At 38.6% G+C, this 27446-nt stretch overlaps 1 protein-coding gene across 1 annotated transcript in view; it reads left to right on the plus strand.

Moving 5' to 3' along the window:
- Positions 1-8327: 8327 nt before the first annotated feature.
- Positions 8328-27446, plus strand: part of tmeff2a (transmembrane protein with EGF-like and two follistatin-like domains 2a) — a 315395-nt gene continuing 296276 nt past the window's right edge. Inside the window, exon 1 of the mRNA XM_057852648.1 lies at positions 8328-8960. Within this exon, the coding sequence (XP_057708631.1) occupies positions 8786-8960 (175 nt within the window). The 5' untranslated portion in view covers positions 8328-8785. The remainder of the gene's footprint in view (positions 8961-27446) is intronic.

Below are 27446 nucleotides of genomic sequence, written 5' to 3' on the forward strand. Positions count from 1 at the left end.
ATGCTGTGGCATGACCTAAAGACAGTGATTCATGAGAGACATTGCCAGGAATCTGACTGAAATACAGCAGTTTTGTAGACAAGAATGGGCCAAGATTAGTCCTGATTGATATACCAGACTAATCTGCAGCTACAGGAAGCTACAGGAAGTTATCTGCCAAGTTAGCTGCCAAAGGGAGGGGGGGGCACAAAAATATTAAATGTGAGGGTTCACTTACTTATTTTCCCCCTCCTGTCATTGTTTGCATACTATCCTCATTAAAATATGAAAAACTATAAATATTTGAGTGGTTTTAGGTAAAGCAGTTTTTTCATCTGTGTGATTTTGACAAATATCAGACCACATTTGATGGTGATTTATGCAGAAATGTGAGAAATTCCAAAAGGTTCACATACTTTTTCATACCACTGTATGCACTATAAAAAAGAAGAAAAATGAAAAAGAAGAAGAAAAAAAAAGAAAATGAAAAACTCCATATATTGGTCGACCTCTAGATATTAACCCTCCTGGTTTTCAGGAACAGCAATCATTTAAAGTCAAAGGAAAAGAAAAGGCTTAGTATATATGACTCAAAGTCTCTAACTATGCAAATCACTAATTTCAATAATGGGTAATTAACGTTTCAACAAAAAAAAAATGAAACTGCTTGCAAACACAGCAATTGTGTTACAAAAGTCACGCTACACACGTACAGCACATAAACGCTGATACACTCGAGACAAGTAAAAAAGTAGGTAGAAAAAATAGGCCCAGACTTTTTATGGTCTTTGCAGCTTTCCAATGTGTCATTCTCCATTCACCGTAGGCGACTCAGGCGAAGCATGCATCACCTCCCGGAGCCATTAAAGCTTGTTGATCCAATAGATACACCGTATTATAGTAGGTAGCCCATGTGCGATGACTCGACGGGACAATCTAAAATACCGTAATTTTCAGACTATAAGCTGCTACTTTTTTATCTCATTTTGAATTCTGCGGCTTATAGTCCAGCGCTGTTTATTTCTTGATGTATTTGAGTTAATAGGTATTATTAGGTTAATAGGTTTATTTGAAAGCGGCGTCATAAGACTGTCATAATTATCACATGACACTGTCATGGGTATTTATGAAAGCTTATGACAGATGTCATTAAATGTCATCCGTCAAATTTTGTCACTAACTTTGTCCAGTTCGGATCTTTTGTATCCATTCAAAAGTGATATAGTTTGCCGGATGACAATTAATGACATCTGTCATAAGCATTCATTAATGCTCATGACAATATAATGTCATAATTATGACAGTCTAATGTCCACTGTCAGGTAAAGTGTTATCGGTTGACACTATACACTCTATATACTGGTGAAATTAGGGGTTGATTTTTCTCTGAGTATTTATAATCTAAAAAAAAAAAAAAGAAAACAGTTCAAACCTGCCTTGTTTCACCTCTTTTTATTCCTAAATCATCAAGAGATTGTGTTTTTCCCCAAAATTTTTACATTAATGAAAGTGTCATAACCAGCTAAAGTTGAATAATTTCAAATGCCAAATATGGAAAATCACATAATTTGCTTGATTACTGATGCACTATTAAAACTCAGTAAGGTTTTGACAACTGATCCTAAAAATGTAACATTCTAGCTTTAATTTGAAATATTGCACATCGAGGTTGAGCAAATGAGTACAGAGTAATTTATATTACCAAAATGGCACTTTTTGACAATAGTTTGTAAACAATACACATTATTGTCATGAAACTTGAAAAATAACATTTTCTATTCGTTTCAATTAAATGAAATGTTATCTTTTACACATGGGAGGGGTCTGTTCAAACCTCTGGCTATACCTCCCACCCTCTCAACCCTTGGAACTCTGGAGGTCGATCTGAAAAGTGAAAAAATATGTATATTCTATTGTTTACGAATATCCATTTTTACACTGTATTTTCAAATTCACACATGAGTATCATATAAAAGTAAAAACTAATGATGTAATCTCATAATCTATCAATGGATTTTTAGGTTTCTAAAGGAGTTTAACTGCTTACAAACAGAAAAAACACATTTTTTGTCATTGTTTACATGGGAAACTGTAAGATGTGCTTTAATGCTTTTGCACGCTAAGGTTAATAATGTGTGTTTAAAACTAATAGCTATAACTACTTGTCTTACTTAACAGTCTTAAGGCCTTACAAAAGAAAGAATGTGTTGTGTAAGGTCACATCCAACTGAAGGACAGATGTCAGCATGACCCAGTGGGGCAGATTTCCTGTTTTAGGTTTCTATTGCTGACCATAAAGTTTCAACACAATGAGACAAATAACTGCCCGCATTCTTTTCTCAAGATAACAGCTATTTCTCAAGAGGTGAAACTCACACATGTATGTTGAAACTCTCCCACTTTGTCAATAAAAGCAGCGACCCCAGGAAGGGAGCTGAGAGAGAATTACTGACTTACGAGTAACGCGTACAGCTCTGTCAATCTTCTCCCTGGCGGCCGCCGGTGAAATTTTATCTCCGTCTCAAGTCTGATTCTTCCTCCGTCCCTTCCTAGGTCTTTGTTGTTTTCTTAGTTCAAGTATTAAGTTTAGACCTAACATTTTTCTCTGGTGCCGAAACCCGGGACCTCACATCCGTGTCCATCCGGACCGTCGCGGGACCAACGGGCCGTCTCCGGACAACGACACCTTTACGTGACTGGACCGGCCGTCAGTTTGTTCCTGCGACGACCCGGATTGCCGGTGACAGGTCCCAACCGAACCAGGGAGGACGGATTAAGGTAGGACCATATTTTTGTCCAGAGTTGACGCTTTCGGTGTTGATACGGGGCGCATTTAGTTATAAGTCGGGGACTTATAAGATTAGTTCGAGGGAAGAACGGCGCAAAGTAAACCGTTGAAATCAACCCACTGATAGTTCCGGGAACTATTGTGTGATAAATTACGTACGTTTTAAAGGTCTAAAAAGCGTTGCGTAATATTAGCTCTTGATGTACAAAGGGTTAACACACGCACGGTATTTTGTGTGACAAAGACAAAATATCGTAGGAAACCGGGTCGTGGAACCGTTAAAAGATCAAAAGTGACAAAAATTCAGCCTAGAACCGGAGGGAGCTGAGAGATCATTACTGACTTACGAGTAAAGCGTACAGCTCTGTCAACCTTCTCCCTGGCGGCCGCCCGTGAAATTTTATCTCCGTCTCAAGTCTGATTCTTCCTCCGTCCCTTCCTAGGTCTTTGTTGTTTTCTTAGTTCAAGTATTAAGTTTAGACCTAACAGAAACAATACAAGATGTGATTGATTCAGCAGTGAGGCTCTGTTCAAGGTAGGTCTGGAGGACTCAAATCTTAACTGGATCTTTGATATGTTCATGATAATGGTTATATTTTTTCATTTAATTGCCTCCTTTGAGGGGATCAATACCATTGTTTATGAACTCCTCTTTGTATCCATGTCCCATCTTTCTGGAGACTCTTCATCGGACTCGGTGTAATTTATTCCTGATACTCGCCTCCTGTGGACTGGATGGTCTTCTCCTTCTTCTACCCCTGCCTTGTTGTTGTGATGCCATATTTCCAATAGAATTGTGATCAAATAGATTATTCCAGACGAGAGAGGATATAAAACTTTGCGGATGAAGGATGTCGGCCACTAAAGCGAACTGTGGATTTTTTCAGTCGCCTCGGGAAAAGGTTTAGTTACGATGCGACAGTGCTGCCATCTGGTGTTGAATGAAAGAGCTTCTATTCATCAATGTACCAGCCAAAAATTACGTCTTTATGAGACACCCCGGAGTGTATAGGTATTATGTATTAGTGCTGCAATGATTAATCGATTAACTCGAGCATTCGATTAGAAAAAATTATTCGAATTAAATTTTGTTGCTTCGAGTATTCGTTTAATGAAAGTGGCGTTGTAATGGTTTATTTTGAAAGTGATGGCATTTAGTTTTATTGATTAGGGTGGATACACTGCCCTTTGGTCTGCGTCTTTTCACATGACTGAATCCAACTGCTCCCTGTTAAGACCAACGTAAGCAAAGTTTTTGTTTGAGCTAATGTTTTTTAATGCATTCAGAATTGAGTTTATAGGTATATTTAGCCGTTTTTGGTGGGAATATGTGTCTGAACCATTTGTTAAGAGCATTGTAAAAAAAAAAAAAAAAAATAGCATTTTATAGCATTTAAGCTAGTGGACTTTTTCTATGTAGGTTAGCCAATTGTTTTTTTGTTGTTGTACATAGATCCTCATAAAAAAAAAAAAAAAAAAAAGTATACCATTTGAGGCTCAGCTCAGGTATTTTACTTTTTTATGTTCCTTATCTAATTACTCGATTATTCGAACTAAGTAGTCCATCGATTAATCGACTACTAAAATATTCGATAGCTGCAGCCCTATTATGTATTAATGTTTGTTTGATCGCCTATTCCCATGAATTGTGAATTTAAATGGTTCAACTCTACTCTTTACATATCAGGCAGTTTACTGCGGTAAACTACTCTGCTCACAAACTGAAGTTGCAGATTAGCTGCCGTCTCTTAGCTAACTGTCTATGACTACATTGACAATTAAATGTGATTTGCGTAAGAGGCTCTCATTCAAAAGTTTTGTCTAATATTCTTTTGATATGATATGTGGTATTTGAACTGTATCAATGGTGATGCTATCTATGCTATTTAATTTATGACCAACATGAATAAAATAAATCTGGATTAATAATTGCCTATAGTTTTGGGATATAACCGCTAACAATTTTGTATGTGTGCTCATCATAATTTCCAGTAGTTTTAGAAGTATTTTATTTGTTACTGCAGTCCTTGTAATATAAAACAAGATGTCTTATTTCTATTTGACTCAAACAGCATTATTTTTGAAAATGGATATTAGAAAGGTATTTGCTCGCAGCAAGGATAAATCAGCAAGGAGGAATGAGAGAGGTAAGCTCGGTAACCCACCAAGGCAACATATACCACTTTTAGGTCACAACCTACCAGTTGAGAAACATTGATAACAGTTAAGAGTTGCATAACAGTTGCAGTGATATAATCCCCATTTCTGTCCAGACAGAGTAGAGCAGCAGAGTGCAGGAAAAGGTGAGAGAGAGATGAAGGTTGATGAGCATGAGCAGAGGTGAATAGACTATCACAAGGGATGAAAAATACGTTAATTTTTTACAGGAAGTTGTATTTCGATTTGATTATATACAGTGGTACGTACCTCTACATACGAAGTTAATCAGTTCCAGGACTGTGTAAATCCAAATGGTTGTATGTCGAGCAGGATTTTCCCATCAGAATACATTATAATTTCATTAATTCATTTCCACAGCCCGAAAACCTACACTAAATCCTTAATAAAAAACTGCTGGTACTATTACAAATGGCAGTTACACATCACAAAACATGTCAATTATTAATAAAAACTGGAATAATAAAATAATAATAATAACTCCTGCATTAATGTAATGAATCGGGTTCTAATGTGGCAGACGTGTTTTGAGTGGTGTACCTGAACGCACCGCGTCACTGAAATGACAGCAAGAGGGAGACGTGCGGTTGACATTCTTTTAATGTTTTGTTGAGAACACCATAAACTGCGACAGACATTAGGTGTGTTGTGTTGCACAAGTTTTGAAATAAATGATGAAAAACCTGACGAAGCTGGTGATTTCTTTGCCGATGTTACCACAATGATAATTGTCACATTAACTTATAAAGACTGGCGAATAGAGGAGGACCATGGAGCTCGTAGACCTTCTACGGCCTTATTGTTGAGACAGTTCACGGATGCACACCCCACACTCATGTTTTTCTATCATTTCCATCTTCATTTTAATGCTAAGTGTCACCTTTTTTCTTGTTTCACCACCTGCACTAATCTTCTTGGAACATGTGTTGATTTCTCTCACAAGAAAATCCGCCATGCTTCCGTCTGCGGTGTGTCATTTAATCGTATTTCGAGCATGTCGTTGGAAGTAGAAACAAATAGCGAGTCAAACTTCATGTCGGATGTCAAAAAGATCGTGTGTCGAAGCGATCGTATGTCGAGGTACTACTGTATAGCTATTTCTGCTTTTTTATGATAGATAAGAGCCAAAAAAATATTTTTTTAAATTGCTCGCTCACCAGTGCCCCGTTGTGCCTCAGTATTGTATTAGATCTAGTGATGCCCATGCTGGTGTGACGTAGATGTGTTTGGATTCAAAACCATGTTTTTTCTTCTTCGGATGAAGACTGAACAAGGGGCGTCAGTGGGTTTTAAGAACAAGGGGGCCTTAGCCCCCGGGAGATTGACAGAATGTAAGTGAATGTAGCGTACAAGCACAAAATTTCTCATTATGTAATTATATACAGTATATAATTATATCACACATACAGAACATACAGGTATGTGTGTGTGTGTGTGTATGTATGCTATATATGCTATATTATCTTCTTGGCTTTCCCCACTTTCTAAGCATTACTCTCCTACTCACGTTTACAGTAGAGGTCTCTCCCCTCTCACCCTCTTTGCTCCTCTGCTCTGACTCCTACAGGTCAATAAAGGTGGTGGAGTGCTTATTATTAGTGGGTTATTATGACTATCCACTGATAATAATCGTACGTGAATGAGCTCAGCTCCTGTACTCATCTATGTGTAAAGAGAGAAACACAACCGATGCTCCAGAAGTATGTCACCCTAAAGATAGTGGTTAAAAGAGTGCACACGTATCTCTATAAACAACCAGAACCTGCACAATACATTTCAGACAAACTAGCTAGCAGCACTTAAGTAGTGGTGTTATTTTAGAGCTGGGAAAGTATCTTTTGACCACAAAACAACAAAAGTAAGACGTGCGCAGAGATTGTCTGTAGTGTGGAAGCCAGGGGCTGGAGCTAAGTGACTGTTACTACCAGTGGTAATAAATACTCACTTTCTTGAAAAACCTTCTTATTTCCATTCTTCATCCATCTATTAACGTTCACACTCTACTCTGTGTGCGTCAGAGGGACACACACACACACACGCACACACGGTGCTAGTACGAGCAAGGTCACAAGGAAAATACAGAATGGATTATTAGTGATGTGGCCGTTCTCTATATGAACAAGTGGAATGGATTGGATAACGACCAGTGTTGTTAATAATGGTGTTAGAATATAATGGCGTTATTTTTTTCAGTTGTGAGTAATCTAATTAATTACTTTTCTCATCTTGGAAACACAGTTACCGTTACTGACGATGTAAAGGCGTGCGTTACTACGCATTACTACGTTGGTTGAATGACGCGAGAAAAGTCAGAGACACGGACTCACGAAGACGATAAAGCAGAGTAGGAGTGGGGAGGAGGGAAGGAAATTGTGCGCCGTTGCAAACGCGATGCTAGGTGGCTCCAATAATACCTGACTTTAGCCGATAGCCTATACAAACTCCCCCCATATGATGCTACGGTACGATGCTAGATATCACATGTATATAGAACTAGATGCAAATTGACGGACACGGTGGTGTTAGCACATGTATAGAGACCTAGATGCAAAATGATAGACTTGCCAGCGTTAGCAAACAGCCGCCATCTTAAAGCAGTAGACTTCTCAGGTAGGCTCTGTTGTAGAGAACCTTCCAAGAGAACCGAAGTAACTTTTTATCTAAAATACTCTTAACGCCTGTGTCCACTGCCTTTTTCTGCCTCAGCTCTCAATGTGCAAAAAAGGGCGTCATTGTAATCTGTTTGAGGCAATGCCTGAGCGGGTCATTCCGCGCATGCGTTAAATGCGTCAAATATTTTAACGTGATTATTTAAAATATTAATTACCGCCCATTAACGCGATAAATTTGAAAGCACTAATGATTTTATTTTAAATAATATTCCCGTTAAGTTCATAGTGAATATGTCAGCATTTTTTGTAATTTGTTTTTATTTTGTTAATAAAACAACACCAAATTATTTAGGTGGAGGGGCTTAAGAATAATTTAGGGTGCCTGAAACCCCCCTAAAATATACCTAACAACGCCACTGCACTGAAAAAAAATCATTTTGTCAATATACCAAGGGGAGTGAAAATTCATACACTTTGAAGATATAAAATTGCGTGAACTTCCATGTACATTCATGGCAAGCAACATGAAAACCAGCTGTTTATGGGTGGGAAAACAATAGTTCTTCATTTAATAGGGTTAAATAGCAAATTTTTTCAGTTTAGATCACTAAAATTCATACACGTCCCCAATGATATGCTGAGCCCCCCATGACAGACCCACGCATACATGAGCCACACGTGAGACGAGAGAGAGAGAAAGAGAGAGAGACAGACAGCGAAAAAGAGAGAGACAGACAGAGACGGAGAGAGATGCATTGAGCCAACCAAAGTCAGACTAGTGCAGCTAGTCACCATCCACGCAGGACAGCAGCGTGCTTCTCTTATCCGTGGATATAAATATTGTTATTACCTTTACAATACTGCCTTGGGATTCTTGCCACCTTTTCGTTACTTCTTCAATTTGGTCTCCTCATTTTTTGTGGGATCACTCTGCCTCCTCCCCGTCTCCTTCCCTGCCCTTCTTCCCCGCGAGCATCACCCTTCCTCGGATAACTTTTCCACCCTAAACCGACTCCCCGTCATCCCGCGCACGCTCCTTCCCCGGTTGCAGGTGGTTAATCTCTTGGGGCTCTTACATGGGGCGCGCGGTGTCGTTTGGAAAATGCTCCGCAGTCGGCGTGTGAGCGCCTCGCGGAAGCAGCCGGGATCGGAGTCGCTGTCGTCGGCGCGCGTCTCTCGGTGGTGCCGCCGCCAGAGCAGCAGTAGCGGCAGTCAGTGAGCGGCGGCGATGGTGCCCCCCGCGGTGGCGGAGCTCGGGCGTCAGCGTCGCTGGACCGGGGCGACCGGAGGCTGGCTCCGGATCACGTTGATGTCGTTTCTTGCCACTTTACCCGTGGAGCAATTGCGCGCCTTCCCGTCTTCGCTCAGCGACTGCCAGACGCCCACCGGCTGGAACTGCTCGGGTGAGAATTGCTGCATATAATTACAAGTTAGACATGTAGGGCATGCGTTTATCCTGACTTCGGCATCTTAATTTGTGATTAATCATTAATTTATTTACCCAGACTGGATTGTTAGAGGTCGAATTGACCCAAAAAATCCCTTGGAAAACGGATCAGTAGTATGGCTTTTTCCATTTTCTGATGGTTTTATTGTGTGACTTAAGTGTTAATGATGATTGAATACTTTTTTTTTTTTTTTTTGCATGAGTCAAAATTTAGCAGGTCATTTTTTTGTGACGGATTTTAGTGACTGAAATAGATCAACAACCATTTTATGTGTAAAAAAAAAAAGAAGAATCTCCCAGCAACCGTGAGCAATTTGTGCACTAAACAAATTGCAGGTGAAATTGCCCCGTGCCATTTTAGTGGATGAAATAAACATATAGAGAGCGGATTAAATTGGCCTGTGAGCATTTTAGATGTCCTAAATAAGTATTTTGCTTGGCATATACTAAAGAAATAAAACTGCAGGTCAATTTGACCCATAGGCACTTTAGGTGTATTAAAGACCTAAATTAAAAGCGGGTCACATTGCCTTGTTTACATATGAGGTGTACATTTATGGCGATGTGTTTTAACAATGATAATTTGCCAAGCAGCAAAACTTAGTTCCACCAGAGCTCACTTTCTAAACCACCCCACATCAAGTCATATATTTCCCCGGTTGCCCATCCCACACTGTCTGAAGCCTTAGAATAGCCCCGGGCCAATTAAACGCCACGCCACTATTGATATTAAAGCTTATAAGTGCCACGCATCAATATGACTGGATGACCTGCAGGCAGAATCTTAGTATTGACTGATTGTTATCCCAGTTGCATGAGGGCTGGACATACAAGTGCAAAAGCTTGTAATGGGATCTGTTGAGTGAGGATTCTGGGGGGATATAAAATGGCTGATGTGACCATTTGGAAAACATGCATTGTATTCATTTTCATGGGATAAAGTTTCCTTTCTCTCATTTTTTTCATCAGCTCCCAGATATTTCTTTTCTGCTGATTGCGATCAGCGGTAATGATTTGTCGTTAATGACTTGCGATAATGGTGCACATCCTGCCCAAATGTTCGCTCGCCACCCTCCTCACTTCCTTTCACACTCTCGTGTGCATTTAGACAAAAGCTTTTATCTGGCATGCCTTGTGCAGGCTTAAGTGCATACGGCGGAACAATGCGTGCGCACCCTCGCTCCCTTACATCGAGTAGAATTGGAAGAATTCATTAAAATGAAAAGAACTTTATTTTGGCGCATATTAAATGTCCGTGGTAAACAAAACAAGCCCATTTTTCCACACCGAATCCACAGAATGATCAAAAGTTGACACATTGCATTCATCTTGGAAAAGTGCTTGGAGTCCTCAAATTCCGCTGGCAACCCAAAATGGTAGAATTCCTTTCAATTTCACACTGAATCTTTGAGAATGCCATCACACATAAGGGCACGTTTCTAGGTGTCTTTATTAAAAGTCTATGACAGAATAAAAAAACATTTCACTTCCAATTTCAATCACTATACTGTATTTTATTTTATATTATTATTTTTATTAAAAGGAGTTCTTGTCACTGCTCATCTTGCCTCTATCCACTGTGGGGCCTATGTGCGGGTATAATCATGATGTTGATGAGAGTGAAAACTTTTGCAATGAGATGAAGTGAGGTTGAAATATGATTTGTGCAAGATTTCCACGCTGTTTTGTTTTTGTCCAGTTGCATTTGACGTAGTACGGTAGTAGGATTCATTAAAGCAAAGCGTGTCAAAATTACACTCGACACATTTTGTTCTCTGGTGAGATCAAATGGGGACTTTGTATCGTGATTGATATTCAATGTAAATGCTCATGAAATGTCAATGCGAAAATACAAAAAGAGAACTCTCCCTTTATGACAGTGTTATCTTTGTGAATGCCTTCAAGGGTACATATTATGGAAAATGTACTTTTTAATGGCTTTTGTATAAATAGCTAGTTCTCCCATGAAGTGTGAAATTACACAACCAAGTAAAGTGAAACTGCACCTATTCGAAAAACTCACCTTTTGGTGGCATGGGGACGAAGAAGATTTTATGTTGCAAGAAGTAATTGACTGAAGTGATGTCTCGACTGTTCTGAGATCCATGCATTGTTGTGTCTTGAGAGTTCAGTGTCTCAATTCTCTTTGAGATACGATCTGACACTTACCCAGTGTTGTTAATGGCGTTAGAGTCGGGTTGTTCCGATCATGTTTCTTTGCTCCCGATCCGATCCCGATCGTTTTAGTTTGAGTATCTGCCGATCCCGATATTTCCCGATCCGATTGTTTTTTTTTGCTCCCGATTCAATTCCAATCATTCCCGATAATTTTTCCCAACCATATACATTTTGGCAATGCATTAAGAAAAAAATGAATAAAACTCGGACAAATATATACATTCAACATACAGTACATAAGTACTGTATTTGTTTATTATGACAATAAATCCTCAAGATGGCATTTACATTATTAACATTCTTTCTGTGAGAGGGATCCACGGATAGAAAGACTTGTGACTTTGTATATTGTGACTGAATATTGCCATCTAGTGTATTTGTTGAGCTTTCAGTAAATGATACTGTGGCCATCCCAAATGCATGATGGGAAGTGGAACCATGACTGTGCAACGTGCTACCAATTGCTTTATCTTCTCTGCGTTGGGAAATAACATATGGTGTTAAGACAACGATCAATTGCCACCTTGCTTCCCCACGTTGCTTCCCATAATATGTCTAATCATAGGGAGAGAGATTGCAAGGCTTTAGCCAATTAATAAAAGGCTCCAAAGGCTACCAAAGTTCACTCTACTCATTTTGCGCTGCCTTTTATCTCTCTATATAGGTAAAACGGCGTCATTACAGATTGAGCGACAAGTGTGTGTGAGTGAGAGGGTCATTCAGCGCATGCATTAATTGCGTTTAATATTTTAACGTGACACTTTTTAAAAAAAATTAATTGCCGCCGTTATCGGGATAAATTTCATAACCCTACCTTAAGCCTAAACTAAAACTCTGAATGAGTGTAACATATTATGTGTGTGACGTTAAATACAATTAGAAAACAATTTAATTAAAAAAATATATATACATATATACAGGTATATATATTAAAAAAAGGCATGGCCGATATTTTTTTGCCGATTCCGATACTGACGTGATCGCACATCTCTACGTTAGAGTATTACGGCGTTTCTAACTGCATTATATTTTTCAGTAGTGAGTAATGTAATTAATTACTTTTCCCATTTTTGCAACACCGTTACCGTTACTGAGGACGTGAAGGGGCGCGTTACAATTTCATTGCATGAAGATGGAGAGAGAGCAGAGCAGAAGGGAGGAAGAGGAAAGGGGGTTCTGACGCCGTTGCAAACGCGATAATGATTGGCTAGGTGGCTCGGAGTGTTAGCATAGCATTTGCGTTCTCGTTAGCATTAGCATTCCACGTGGCGAGCGTCATCTCAATTTTTTTTTGTTTACATACAATTCGTAGCGTCCAGGTGGGTACAGTAAATTGAAAATAATGTACTGTTTTCCTGCCGAGTGTGCACTGTCATCACCTAGTTGGTGTCGTCCTTGTAGACGCTACAATACCATATATATATATATATATATATATATATATTAGAGCTGTCCCGACTAGTCGACGTAGTCGACGTCATCGATGACGTAAATCCGTCGACGAGCACAACATGCCGTCGACGGTAAATGAAGGGTTAAAAAAATATATGCGTGGAAAGTTAGAATGTCGGATGCTCTGTTTGCAAGCAGGGAAAGCGGCACAAAGCCAAAAAAAGCGCACCAGAGTGTCCAAAACATTGACTTATTTCAAAGAAACAAAGGAGAGTACACTCTTCTGTCCTGTCTCTTCAGTGCCAAGCTTAGCTGCACGTCGGCCGTGAATAAACACCTCAAGCGCCTTCACGCAGTTTGTAAGGTTTTTTTTTTTTTTTTTTTTTTCATTTTTTGTACACCAGAGGGTGCTGTCGCCTTACTAAATAATAATGTTTCATTGACAATGGGCCTATAAGTGCTATTAGTATTGTTCTTAATGCTAATTGAAAGGTTTATGTTATGGTTTACTTTATGGTATAGAAAATTATATAAGGTTAAAAGGTCATAAATATATACAGTATATACAGTGATTGCACTCAAGGGAGAGATTGTCAATGATAAGGTAATAAGGTAAAGGCAATTCATATAGGCAATTCATTGATATATAAATAAGGTTTAGAAGGAAAAATGTGAAAAGTTTTTGTTAATTTCTAATTGTGTTGCTTTATTTGTGTGCGCCGTAGCTCTTACGGTGTGTTTACATCAAGGATGGAATAAAAGTTGTAAACCATCAGTTTAAGAGACCATCTTTTCAATCGGGATGCTACACTAGTTAATTCTATCAGCATTTGAACTCATTGTTTATTTGTGATTTATTATTGTTATTTACGTGTTTATTTGTACTTTAATAAATGATTTGAGTGTTCCAATATGTTTTTTTTTTAATTGATAAGCGTCAACAAAAATTTCATTGTTAAATTAGTTTAAAAAATTAAAAAAATTATTATTAGATTAGTCGACTAATCGTCAAAATAGTCGGCTGACTAATCGGGAGAAAATTAGTCGTTTGGGACAGCCCTAATATATATATATATATATATATATATATATATATATATATATATATATATATATATATATATATATATATATATATATACATCAAGTTGGCCTTTCACTGTACTGACATTTAAATCTGTCTGAGCGGGCCTAGTGCGTTAATTGCGTCAAATATTTTAACATGATTAATTAAAAAAATTAATTAACGCGCGTTAACGCGATAATTTTGACAGCCCTAATTTATATATATTAGAGCTGTCCTGACTGTCCCTCGACGTCATCGATGACGTAAATCCGTCGACGGGATGTTGTGCTCGTCAACGGATTTACGTCAATGTGATAACAGTGGTACCTCTGCATACGAAGCTAATTCGTTCCAGGACCTTGTTTTTAAGTCGAAATGGTCGCATGTCGAGCAGGATTTTCCAATTCGTTCTACAGCCCAAAAACCTACACTAAATCCTTAATAAATACTGCTGTTACAATTGCAAACAGCTATTAAAAAGAGCAAAACAAATACATTTTGCATAAAAATCTGAATAATAATAATATAATAATAGTAATTATAAATAATAATACCTGTAATAATGTAACGAATCGGGTTCTAATGTGGCGGACTTTTTTTTGCTTTACCTGACTGCACCGCGGGGCTGACGTGATGGTGAGCAAGAGAGTCTGGTTCTATTTTGCTTTCGGTTTTGATGCTGGCGTTTTGTTACACAAGTTGATGGAATAAATGATTAGAAACCTGACGAAGCTGACGATTTCTTTGGGGATTTTACCACAATAAGAATTGTCACTTTTAACTTATACAGACTGGCGAACGAAAGAGGACCGCCAGTCGAGATCGACATTCTACAGCTCTATTGTAGACCCAGTTCATGGATGCACACACCATGCTTATATTATGCTGTCATTTACCTCTTCATTTCAATGGTGTCACATTTTTTTTCTCCACCTGCACTAACCTTATTGTATCCAGTGTTGATTTCTCTCACAAGAAAATCAGCCGCGCGTCTGTCGTCCGGCAAAACAAAGAAACTGTGGTGCTGTCAAAAATCATCAATCATCGTCGAGCATGTCGTCGGATGTAGAAACAAATGGGAGTAAAATTTTCTGTCGGATGTTGAAAAGATCGTATGTCGAGGTACCACTGTATTAGACATGTGCTGGTTATCGGTTTCAAGGTATACCGTGGTATAAAAATGTCACTGTTTTAAAACGACTAAAATTTTCCGTCACACCGTTCCTACGGTATTAGCCATTTTTTGTATCCCAAAGGTAGAAATCCCTCGCTTGCAGCTGCAGGGCTTACCTCTCCCCATCTGGTTGTTGCTTAGAGAGTCAGAGATTGAGCTGTGCTACTCGATGGCTGGAGGAGGTCAAACTCCTGAACTTTTTTCCCCCCATCAAAGAAAACGAAATCGGTATGGGAATACTTCGGCAACAGAAAAGTTACAGATGGCCGCAGCTCAGAGGAAGAGGGCCAACTAACACGTAAAACATTTGCAGATGGTGGCTGCCAGATGAGGCAATACCTCCAATATGATTTTGCATTTGCGTGACCACCCAACACTTCATACAAAATTAAAGTTTAGTAATAAAAATGGGAAAATGGACAGTTCTTGTATAGCGCATTTATCTACATCAGGGGTGCCCAAGTCTGGTCCTCGAGAGCACCTATCCAGCTTGTTTTCCATGTCTCCCTCCTTTAACACACCTGAATCAAAAGATCAGCTCATCAGCAAGCTTTACAGCAAGCCTGACAATGATCCTCATTATTTAAATCTTGAAATTGCTATAAAAAAGTTTTTGTTCCCACGCATCAGTAAAAAAAAATTCGGTTCATAGTGTCAAATGCAATTTCCAGTGTGCAAGTCAGCTCACAATTTAAAACAAAAATGACATCAAAACTTCAGAGGCAACTTAGCAGCCACAACACTGAAGAAAGAGGAAATGATGATCGGTCCGCCGTGATATTTACGTCATCAGCCTAAAAGCTGTGACCGGGGAATAAAGCCTGAGTTATACTCCTGCGTTGCGGTGACGGCGTAGCGACTACGGCGTCATTCGACATTCGATAGTTCTGCGGTGAGGGAACGCATTGCTCTGTAATTCACCGCCAAGCCACTAGAGGGATGTGGCGTTATGTTTGTACGGTTTTGGGGCATGCTTGTTTACTTCCGCTAGTCGGAGAAAAATAAACAATGCAATATGGAACTCTTGAAAGTAAATATTCTGCTCATCAACACTGAATAAATATTGAACATACAAATGTTGAGGGGCAGGCGACGCAGAAGACGGTTTCGAGGCGGTCTGGTGGACTTTTGATGCCGCACAGAGTTTTAGACTCAGGTGGAGAGAGCTAGCTGTGGCGGCTAGCTTCAAACTGGCATCGAGCACTGCGTTCAAGGTCTGCAAAGCCCTCCAGCCCGATTTGTTTGCCGTGTCCTACAACCAGCCAGTGGGAAGCCATAGCAGATTTCTGGCGTCTAGGGAACTTCCCAAACTGCGTTGGGAGGCTTGATTTTAAGGTTATCATAAAAAGCACCGAGGCACTCTCAATCAGTGATGATGTATCGTGTGTGTGAACTGTCTGTTATTGAAAATTAAAGATCAAAACAACTCTTGACACCAAATCTGTGCTTTATTCTTTATATACTTGAAGTGTGACACGTAAATAAGTCACAGACTCACAGCAAACATATGTACACAGTAAATGATGAAGTGCACCAACCAAAAATACGACATAAAGTGATAAAAAGTTGGCAGTTTTTGGCCGACTGGGTCACCGCTTCGTGTGGCCACTCGATTCCGACCACCCACGTCTCGGTGGTTCTTCCATTTATTTATTTTTTCGATCGCCGACCTTGCCATTTGGCAATCACAATAATAATTTCTTGACGAGACTTGCTCTTCGATGATACTCCCGTCGGCTTGGTCCATTTTTGCGTGTAGAAAACAATGTTTGATTCTATTGTACAATGGCGGTGTTTTCGCGGTAAACCGGAAACAACAGTCTGAGCGGACCAATCACAGTCCGTTTTCGCTACGTCATACGCGTCTACGCGACGCGAAGGTTACAAAAATCGAGAGGTGCGCGTCAGGCTACGGCGTAGGGTCGTAACTCGATTCTTCCTTGACGGCGCAGGTCTGACGCGGAAGTATAACTCAGGCTTAAACGGGCTGCTTTCATGCATGCCATGGCAGGGTGAAATCCCAGACATTATACAAGGACGCGACTCGTTTAATGTTAAGTCATCTCCTTGTCAGTCGACCCGGGAAATTGCTTCCAGACATAAGGGCTACCTGTTTAAATCCCAGGATTTGCCGGAGTTCAGCATATGTCTGAAAGGGGCTGAAGATGCGTGGTGCTGCGTTTAATCGACTAGTAAATACAAAACGTTTAATTTTGAAAAGGCAGTTAAACGAACAAACGACTAGTCGCGCACAGCCCTAACCATTACAGTCTTATATTGGTAAAATTTAGAGAAAAAAAAATGTGTGACCTAGTAATTTTTTAAATTTTGGAATGGAAAAAATCAGTTCAATTGAATCAGTTAATTTAAACATCTTTGATGTGAAAGACCTTACAGAATGTATAATGTACCGAACAAGAAAAGTAACGTCAGTTACTTTGCATGTGTAACTAATTTCTCTTACAGTGAATTAATTTGTACCTGTAACTAATTGCCTTTTTAAAGTAAGATCAACAACACTGTACTTATCTGGTTTTAATTTGATCTTGAGCTACAAGAAGTAGGTAAGAATCTGCTTCAGAGCCACATGCTAGATGGGAGGAGCAAACATTTGGTCATTGGTTGCATTTGAATCATTTTAAATGAGTTGTACTGTTTTGAAATGTGAAGACGTCTCCATTAAATGGTTCGCTGCCATTGACTCTGATAAATATTCAATTCATTATAACTGTGAAGGCTACCAATGATCATTTACCCCAGCCCTCGCAGTTAAAATGGCTTGGATGTCTATTGCCGTTAATGGGAGCAAAGTAGGTAAGCATGTTTCCCATATGGATTATATAAATTCATATAGATTCATTAATTCCACTCGGCAGCAGAAACAAGCCAGCACAAATTGTCTTGTAAACACCTCTCTTGGATGTATGAGTCCGTGTCTTTCGTGAAAATCTTGCTTGGAGCAAGGGCAAAGGGGCAAGGAGTGCTTTTTGGAGTGTATGCATTCCAGCGCCAATTATACTCGATTCTGCTCTCCTTTTGGATCCAACTCTCAAGAAGTTGTCTGACTCTTGCAGCAAAATGCTCCAATATGTCCACAAGCTGGTCATTAACTGTGGACCAGTGCACGGCGCTGGTCATTTAGTGCATGGATTCATTAGAGCCGTCTCGCAAAACAGCTGCCTTCTGCTGCTACAATCAATGCTAATGAGTGTGGCGAGCCTGGGCAAAAATATGAAAAGTTGTTGGTTGGTTACACACAATTGTTTGAATAAGAAATGACGGCTGACGCCACATTATGTGTGACAGTAATGAATATATATGGAAAGGTTGCTATTTTAAGTGTTTTTTTTTTTGTTTTTTTTTAATATATACAGTGTATATATTATATACTAGGGGTGTAACGGTACACAAATATCTCGGTTCGGTACGTACCTCGGTTTTGAGGTCACGGTTCGTTCATTTTCGGTACAGTAATAAAACAAAATGCAAAATATAAATGTGCTAGTTGTTTATTACACACCTTTGTGCTTTCAACATTAGCCTATACAAAGCTAGAATTCTGTTAAAAAAGTAGCGGGTATTTAAAGATAATCCAACAACAATTTGCCTTTCAGACCCCGCGTATTGGTCAGCTTTCTTTCTGAAAGAAAGAAGAAAAAAGAAGTCCTGTGCTAAAGAGAAAAGCAATCCCAATGACAAAGATTTTAACATGTATTTTACAAATGAAATGTCTCAATGAATCTTTTTTTTTTTTCTTATGAACGGTTTTCAAAAGCTTTATTGGTGGATTTTCTCAAGTTAAAGCGCCACACAGAAATTCATAAATTTAATTGTGTAAGCAGGATCTGGGTATTATTATTATTATTTAATTACAGGTGTTTTAGCTCATTTAAATTTATTTTATTTAAACGGTCTATTATTTATTGTATGATGTGTTTATATTTTGCAAATGTGATGTAGTATTCATTTATATTGTATATTTTATATTGTATAACTTTAGTTCCTATGGAATATTAGTTCCTACTTGTTTTGTTGTGGTAGGAGGGTTTTGTATTGAACACAGGGTCATGTTGGTTATTATAGCACAGAAGACAGCAGTAAATCAACAAAGACAAGTCAACTGTGCCCCGATCTACCACTCAAGAGATCTGATGGTCTCAAAGTGGGGTTACGATTGAAAATCGTTTGAAAATCGACCAGATCCACCGTATTTTTACACGAGTGACTTCCGGTCTGGCCGAGCCTAGCTACCGGTAGTAGTATTGACGCAGGAGGGTCGCATCTCGCGTCAAATAATAAACTGTGCCGTTCTTTTCGCGTGCATCGTGTTGAGCCGCTTCTGGGACGCGTCTAACACGCGGCTGCACTGTGACTGGTGTGCATTGGCTAATTGACTTTAAGCCTGCGTTGCACTGCGTTCTCGCGGCGGCCACATTGTCGCGCCGTTGACGTTTCTGGGTTATACTGTCCTACCGTCTTGGTCCTCATTATAGTAGAGAAGATGGAGTAAATATAATCTACACAAAGAAACTGTAACCCGATCGACTCACAGCCTTGAAAAGTAAGGGTTACATTACGTACGGTACGCCTCCGTTCTGAACCGAGCAGCAGGTACCGAAACGGGTCAATACAAATACATGTACCGTTACACCCTTATTATATACTGTACATATATTCTCTCTCTCTCTCTCTCGCTCTCTCTCCCTGTCTCTCTCTCTCTCTCTCTCTCTCTCTCTCTCTCGTCTCATGCATGCAACACTTCCCATCAACCCCCTTTTGACCCCTAAATAATAAGAAGGCATCCGTTTTAAGAGTTAATCATCTGAACAAGAAATTAAAAGTATAAAAACAATGGTAGCACTTATCATGTGGGTTTGAAGTCTAGTGAAATAATGAAAGTGCAAGCCAGCCCAGCAGGAGGAGAGAGAACGGGCAGCCATGAGCAATATAAAATTCTTGGTGTAAGTAAACTTTTTTTCCTTTAGTATCAGAAAGACTTTCTTTAACACTAGATTCTCTCTGACCGCTTAAAATATGTGTGCCCAAGGACGCCTGCCTTTGCCTTCCCTTTGATTTTCTTGAAATGTGTGAGGCAACACGGCCAGTATGCATCAGTGCAATTGTTCCGTCAAAAAATGTCCTAAAATAAAGATATACAGTTCACATATCCCGGGATATTAATCAAATCAAGTCCATTAAATAATGTCCAAGTCCTGTCGATGTAATGAACAGTGTAATGCTGAAAGGTGAGGTATTAGTTCCAAGATTTTGGTCCTACCACACCAAGGGAATGCAGCAAGGAGGTATCCAGGTTAATGCACTCTAGAACCAAGTAGGTAGCTCGCCAAACTCCAGAAAGCTGTTGTAATGACCAATCAGACAAAAAGACCAGTGGAAACACGGTCTAAGACAAAAAAGACCTGACCTGTCAATCGACAGTGTCAGAGCAATTATGAGTTTTAATTTTAATTTGTAGCTCAATCATGAGATACTTCTTTTTGTTTTCAACTAAATTCATATTGCACATGAAATAATTGAAATTGACATAAAATATACAGTACATACATTTAAACATTTGCCATTTCTAAACAGCTTAACAATTCTAAACTACTTTCTTTTTAAGTGTTCATCTTTTAGTAACAATTAAGGAAACATCAAACTAGTGCTGCAACGATTAATCGGTTAACTCAAGTATTCAATTTGAAAAAAAAAAAAGATTCAAATTAAATTTTGCTGCTTTGAGTATTCGTTTAATTAAAGTGGCGTTTTAATGGTTTATTTTGAAAGTGTTTGCATTTAGTTTTATTGATTTGGGTGGATACACTGCCTTCTAGTCTGCCTCATTTCACATGGCTGAATCCAGGTGCTCCCTGTTAAGACCAACATAAGCTATGTTTTTGTTTGAGCTAATGTTTTTTTTAATGCATTCGTTATTTAGTTTATAGGTATTTTTAGCCTATTTTTGTGAAATATGAGTCTGAACCATTTGTTAAGAGATTGTAAAAAAAAGTTAGCATTTTATAGCATTTAAACTAGCGGACTTTTGCTACATATGTAAGTTAGCCAATTGTTCTTTTGTTGTACGTATTTTTTTATAACGTTTGAGGCTCAGCTCAGGTAATTTAATTTTTCATGTTCCTTATCCTATTACTTGATTATTCGAACTAATGGTTCATCGATTAATCGACTACTAAAATAATCGAAAGCTGCAGCCCTACATCAAACCACCAGTTAACTCAATAAGATGGTGAAACTGACATACTGTATAACATCAACATAACAATATAGCACTCGTTTTTTTTTTTCTTCCCAAATAAAATATTCTTTCTGTGAAAATAAGAGCTTAATCACATGATTACCAATCTTTCAGACCGTGTTTTGAACACAACTGGGCCGCGCTTTGTAGATCTACGTGTTGGTCTTGCTCTATAGATAAAATGACATGTGGAGTCGCTCGCCTTTTAAGCAGTTCCCTCTGACTGTCTGTTTCGCCGTTCAATTGTTTTCTACAACCTATCACGCTACCTACTGAAACATACAAGGGCGGGATTTTCTGCCATAGGAATATCTAATAGGCTGAATTTTTGTTTTCTATCGTTTTTTTTTTTCCTTAATACTTTGATAAAAAAATAATTCTAATTAAATGTGGAATAACATATTTTTGCAAAATTTATGAAACAATCAAATACAGTGTACACAATTTTTGTGCACTTTTTTCATATGGGTTACACATGAATTGACATCAGTCCTTAACTGGGCTTGCATCCCTAATGAGTGATACACCAAATGATAAATACTTGTCACAAAACATTTAGAAAGAACGTTCTTGTTTGAAGGCAGTTTCACACCAGCGTCAGCCTGCTGTGAAATGGTGCACGGACACCCCATACATTGTGTATTTGGAAGGGGACTTCCCGGCGACCGTTTTGGACGGAGCGGCAAGTCTAGAATTAATTTTCACCAGAGAGTAGGGCCCAAAATGCAAACTTGTTCTATTTTCAAAGCATTGCTGCACTGACATCAACAACACATCTAATAGCAGAGGGGCAGGCGTACTGATATGTCTGCTATGAGGCTGTTTCAGCGGACGGATACGGATACGCCATCAAAACTTTGATTAAAGCTCTTTTTTTATTTTTTTTTTAGTTTCGCTTGCTCTGTGCAGAGGTGGGTAGATAAGCCAAATATTTTACTAAAGTATGAGTTGCATTACTTCTTAAGATTGTTATTCAAGTAATAGTAAAAGTAGTCATCCAAAACTTTACTCAAGTACAAGTAAGAAAGTGCCCTTTAAAATTTTGTCTTAATAAACGTAGGTCTTAGCTTTTGGTGGCCAAAAATATGCCTAATCTGAACAAACAACAAAAGGTAACTCGCCACCAAAACCACACAACATGCAAACAACCTGGAATGTTTAACAGACTGTTTGCAAAGATGACCAAGATGACCACCATGTGAGATGACTAAGCACATCTCTCATGAGGGACACAACCCAAACACTGCTACGATGTGAGCTGACGTACGCCGTGTACCATATAAAATGTCACGCATGGAAACGATGTCACACTTACGTCTGGTTGTCGTCTCGTCAGACAAAAACTGGCATTTGTCTCTTCATGAGTCTCCCAAGCCACGTTTTTAGCTCGTCATCGTGACGTCATCATCATGGTAAATTGTTGATCGACGAAATATTTTCATTATCTTCATTGTTGACGAAAACACCACTGGTTGTTTAGTTTGTTTAAAGAAAATAAATGTCAATCAGCAGCACAGAAATCAGAAATTATTTTTATGTTTTATACTCAGAACCTTGATTAAAAACTTTAACAAGTCTTATGTACTTAAAACTGTACAGTTGTAGGCTACGGTCAAGTCAGGAAGCTGTAATAAAATATTATTTTTGAAGGAAATAGTAATCCATTCTGTCTTCATTGCTACTTACAACATCCCTAAAACAACTTTAAATTAAATTGTGAAGGTAATTGAAAAAAGTGACATTTATCTGATTAATCATTAAAATTAATTTCTAATTAATTATAAAAAAATAATCGTTAGTCGTAGCCGTAGAAGGTAACACTTTAGAGAAAAATACAGATTTATGAAAAAGTATCTGAACCTTTTGGAATTTCTCACATTTTTGCATAAAATCATCAAATGTGATCTGATTTTTGTCAAAATCACGCAGATGAAAAAACAATGTCTGCGCAACTAAAACCGCCCAAAGATGTATAGGTTTTCATATTTTAATGAGGATAGTTTGCAAACATTGACAGAAGGGGGAAAAAATAAGTAAGTGAACCATCACATTTACATGTTACATGTTGTACATAGCCTGTCGCGATAACAAATTTTAGCGTGCGATAATTTATCTAATAAATTATTGCGATATGCGATATTATTCCGCCCCCCAATTATAATTTTTTAAACCAATTTACAATAACAGTGAGAGTACAGTATATAATAATAGATCAAGTACACCCATTTAAACACGATAAATATTTACTCTTAAATTAAAAAATACATTTTAAGAAATCACAACTAAAAACAAAAGACCATGCCTCTTAAGTAAAAGACAACAATATTAATACCGCACAGAAACACAGAATAAATAAAATGTGTTTTTCAAGAAAAAAAATAAAATTGCACTTAATAACTTAAGCATTTAGGAAAATAAAAACTTTTCCCCTCATAGCTTCTGCAATGGTCTTTCATAGGGATGCAACGATACAGTTAAGTCACGGTTCGGTCCGATTTTCGATACGGGGGACACGATTTTTGATCCGACTCAATACATCTAATCTGAAAAAAAATAAAAAATATATTTTTTGTTTCGTTTTTTTTTTTTTTTTTTTTTTTTTTTGCTAACGAGCAAAAATTAAAGTGCCATCATGTAAACATGCATTTTAGTGCATAATATTTATGTGCTTCTTATTACGGATCCGAAAAAATTTTGTATAAAAGTGCTGAGAACAATCTCAACTGTTTGTAAAGTGAGGCGAGGCACACTGTTGATTGCTCCAGCTCTCCTAGCAGCTAGGTTTCTACATGAGCAAGAAATCCTATTTGTGGTCCGAATCCATCTGTGTCACATACTGAATTAACAATATTTGCAACATTATCTATAGTCACTGGTATAGATTGATTTGGCCTTCTTAACTTCCATTCAGTCATGACAGTTTAGAATTCATCGATGTAGTATATGGACTACGTGTCCCATAATCACTCTGGGCTATCGTAGCCAATGGCATGGGACGTAGCTCATCTAGTTTGCTATTTCATGATATCTAGTGTGTGCGCGCATTAAAAAAGTTAGCAAACGCCGCTGAAGTCACGTCTGCTCATTACTGCAAAACACCAGCATATGACAATTGACTTTCATAAACAGGACGAGTTTGAAGCACAACCCTCCAAATTTGCCACTCAATGTTCATCATTTCCATTCAGCTGTCCGTTGTCAAAGCGACGTTGTTCGTAGCAGCCACTTCAATAACAATGTTTTGGCGGACTTCGTTGTAAATATGCGACGTTGTGCCAAAAAATAGCCGCCCTGCATGAAATGTCACCCCTGACGGGAGCGCCCACACGTCAATAACATCGGCGCGCCGGAGATGGTCCGCAGTCAATCCGGAGCACTGATGCGGCCGGTATACGTTGAACAATAGGATATAATGGGAACGATTGGCTCTGGCGCTATTTTTTGCCGGACCTGGAACAAAGATGCATTTTGCGCAGTTGGTAACAAGGAAACCGAACTTTTAACAGCATGTCTGCCGCACGCACGTGCACGCGAGGAGATAAATCGCAGCGGAAAAATTACCGCCTTCATTTATATTTATCGTGCGATAAAATGGAATTATAGAATATTGCGACAGGCTTAGTTGTGCATAGATATGGGACTGTGCCAGTGATTTCTAAAAGTCTTTAGCTCTAGGGTTCTTTTTTACCTCCATGAGTATCCTGCGCTGAACTCTTGGCGTAATTTTTGGTGGACGGCCGCTCCTTGGCAGAGAAGCAAGAGTGCCAAACTCTCTCCATTTGTAGACAACTTCTCTGACTGTCGATTGATGAACATCCAGACTTTTAGAGATGGTTTTTTATCCTTTCCCATCTTTATACAAATCAACAGTCCTTGATCGCAGGTCTTCAGACAGCTCTTTTGACCGAGCCATGATGCACATGAGACAATTCTTCTCATCAAGACAATTCTTACCAGGTGTGTGTGTTTTATAGTGGCAAGGCAGCTTCAAACCCGTCATCAGTGATTGGCTACACACCTGACTTAAACTGTTTGGTAAAAATTGGTTTCAATTGCTCTTTAAGTCTCCTTAGGCAGAGGGTTCACTTACTTATTTTCCCCCTTCTGTCATTGCTTGCATGCGATCCTCTTTAAAATATGAAAACCTATAAGTGTTTGGATGGTTTTAGTTAGAGCAGACACTGATTTTTCATCTGTGTGATTTTGACAAAGATCAGATCACATTTGATTGTGAGTAAATGCAGAAATGTGAGAAATTCCAAAAGGTTCAGATACTTTTTCATACCACTGTAGACTGTCGTTTTACAATAATTTATAATATAAAAAAAGAAGCTATCTAAATGAATAAAAATGCTATCATCTTTTTTTAGTCAGTTATCCTGAATCCAAAATGAGTCTAGGAAAATAAAGATTGATTCCTTTCGAGACAGTAACTCCTCACATGATGCTCGTATCGCCAATTTATACTTTTTTTCCTCTTACTATTACTTGGCAGGAGGTGCCCACTGGTTATATAAGCAGGTTAGTGAAGCGTCAGCCATGCACTTCCGCCCTGGTGTTTGGTTGACATTGAGAAAAGTGCCTAATTACAAGTGTGCAGCAGAGCTTGCATTTTCAATGTAATAATACACAGTGATCAGGTTTATTTAACTGTGACTGGCAAAAAATTGTGCAGCTCTAAAATACAAATGTTTATGTGTTTGTGCACCTTTTTATCAAGACCGCCATGTTCTACAGCTACTTACAAGAAAAAGGAACATGTTTTCACACTTCTTTTTTGTGTAAAAGTAGAGGGTATAGGTATACGCTTTGTTTTGGTAGGTTTGGTGCTTCTGTTGTCACAGAACACAATAGTTTGTGGGTGGAATGCTGAAAACAGCTAGCAATATGAGGACCTCTGCTTTGAAAACTTCTTGCAGCGTACACTTTAAAGGAAAACTGGGCATATTTTGTTATTCCAGTATAAAACTGGTAGCCCTTTGCATCAATCACTACCCAAGGAAAGCTCTCAGTTTTAAAATGGGGTAACCCATGATAGAGATGAACAAAGTTTTGAAAAGTGAGGTTAAATTGGCCATTTTCTTCCAAGGTCCACACATTTGAGCTCATACATCTTGGCAGGGAACAGTGTAAGAACAAGACAAGGGACAGGTCAGAAGTATAATTCAAAGATAGACGCGATAAAAGGCTGGATTTACACTGCGGTTCGGATTGCCCATTATTTATGTCTATTTTCATGTACCTTGTCAAGTGAAACCCAAATCGCCTTGTTGACATTCACTGGACACATGAATGTGTCAACACTAGGTAGTAAAAATGAGCTGGCTCACTTGAATGAGACTTGGCTGCCTCCAGAAAATGGGCAAATTAAATAAATAAATAAATAAATAAATAAACAAACAAATATTGAGATTATGCATTTGTACTCCTATGTCAAAATCATATGATAGACGGATAGAATAACCAAAGATTTTACTACAGTAAGAGTAGTGTTACTTCAAAATAATATTATTCAAGTAAACTAAAAGTCCTGTATTTTTCGGACTATAAGTCGCATTTTTTTTTTTTTTTTTTCATATTTTGGCTGGGGGTGCGACTAATACTCAGGAGCGACTTATGTGTAAAGTTATTAACACATTATAATATAATTCCACATGTTATTTTGGTGTTTTGGAGTGACACTGATGGTTTTGTAAACTTGTTCGCATGTTTTAATGCTATAGTTATCTGAATAACTCTTAATAGCTATGGCCACGTTCGCGTTCGGCAATGTACATATGTTTAATTGTATTATTGACTTTTTTTATATTGAAATGGATGAATTTAGGTTGTGGCGCTTTTACGCCCACGTGGGGGCGCACTCGCACTTGTTTACATGAAGAAGAGCGCTCACATGCCAGAAGAAGACGGACAGCTACGTAGCTCTGAGTGAGTGAGTGGGCGAGTTAGCAAGAGAGAAAGACGGCTGCGAACCTATGTTCATTGTTTATGCCTTTAAAATATCTCTACAGAAGCAACGCTGCGTGTATCGTCTTTTCTGTTGTTGTTGTGTGTTTTCTACCCACAATCGGACACTTAGAGCCAGTTGAGTGGTTGTTTGAATGATGTGCTAATGCTAGCGAACGCATGCTAACCTGTTACGTTATTGCTGTAATAGTACCTAATTATCATTTATTTACAATGATGCAAACCTGTTTGCTATCGAGGACCAAATTGATTCAACGAATTATACGGACGTCCAGCATTGTCTTTTGGGAGTTCGCTGTATAGCCAGGACCGAGCCGTAGCGTCTTGATGAGGACAGTATATTCGCATTTCATTGTTCATTCACTGTACACTGTACATTTATTCAGCATGTTGTTCTCTATTGTATTTT

Source organism: Corythoichthys intestinalis, chromosome 12, assembly GCF_030265065.1.
Source record: "Corythoichthys intestinalis isolate RoL2023-P3 chromosome 12, ASM3026506v1, whole genome shotgun sequence".
Taxonomy (NCBI): Eukaryota; Metazoa; Chordata; class Actinopteri; order Syngnathiformes; family Syngnathidae; genus Corythoichthys; species Corythoichthys intestinalis.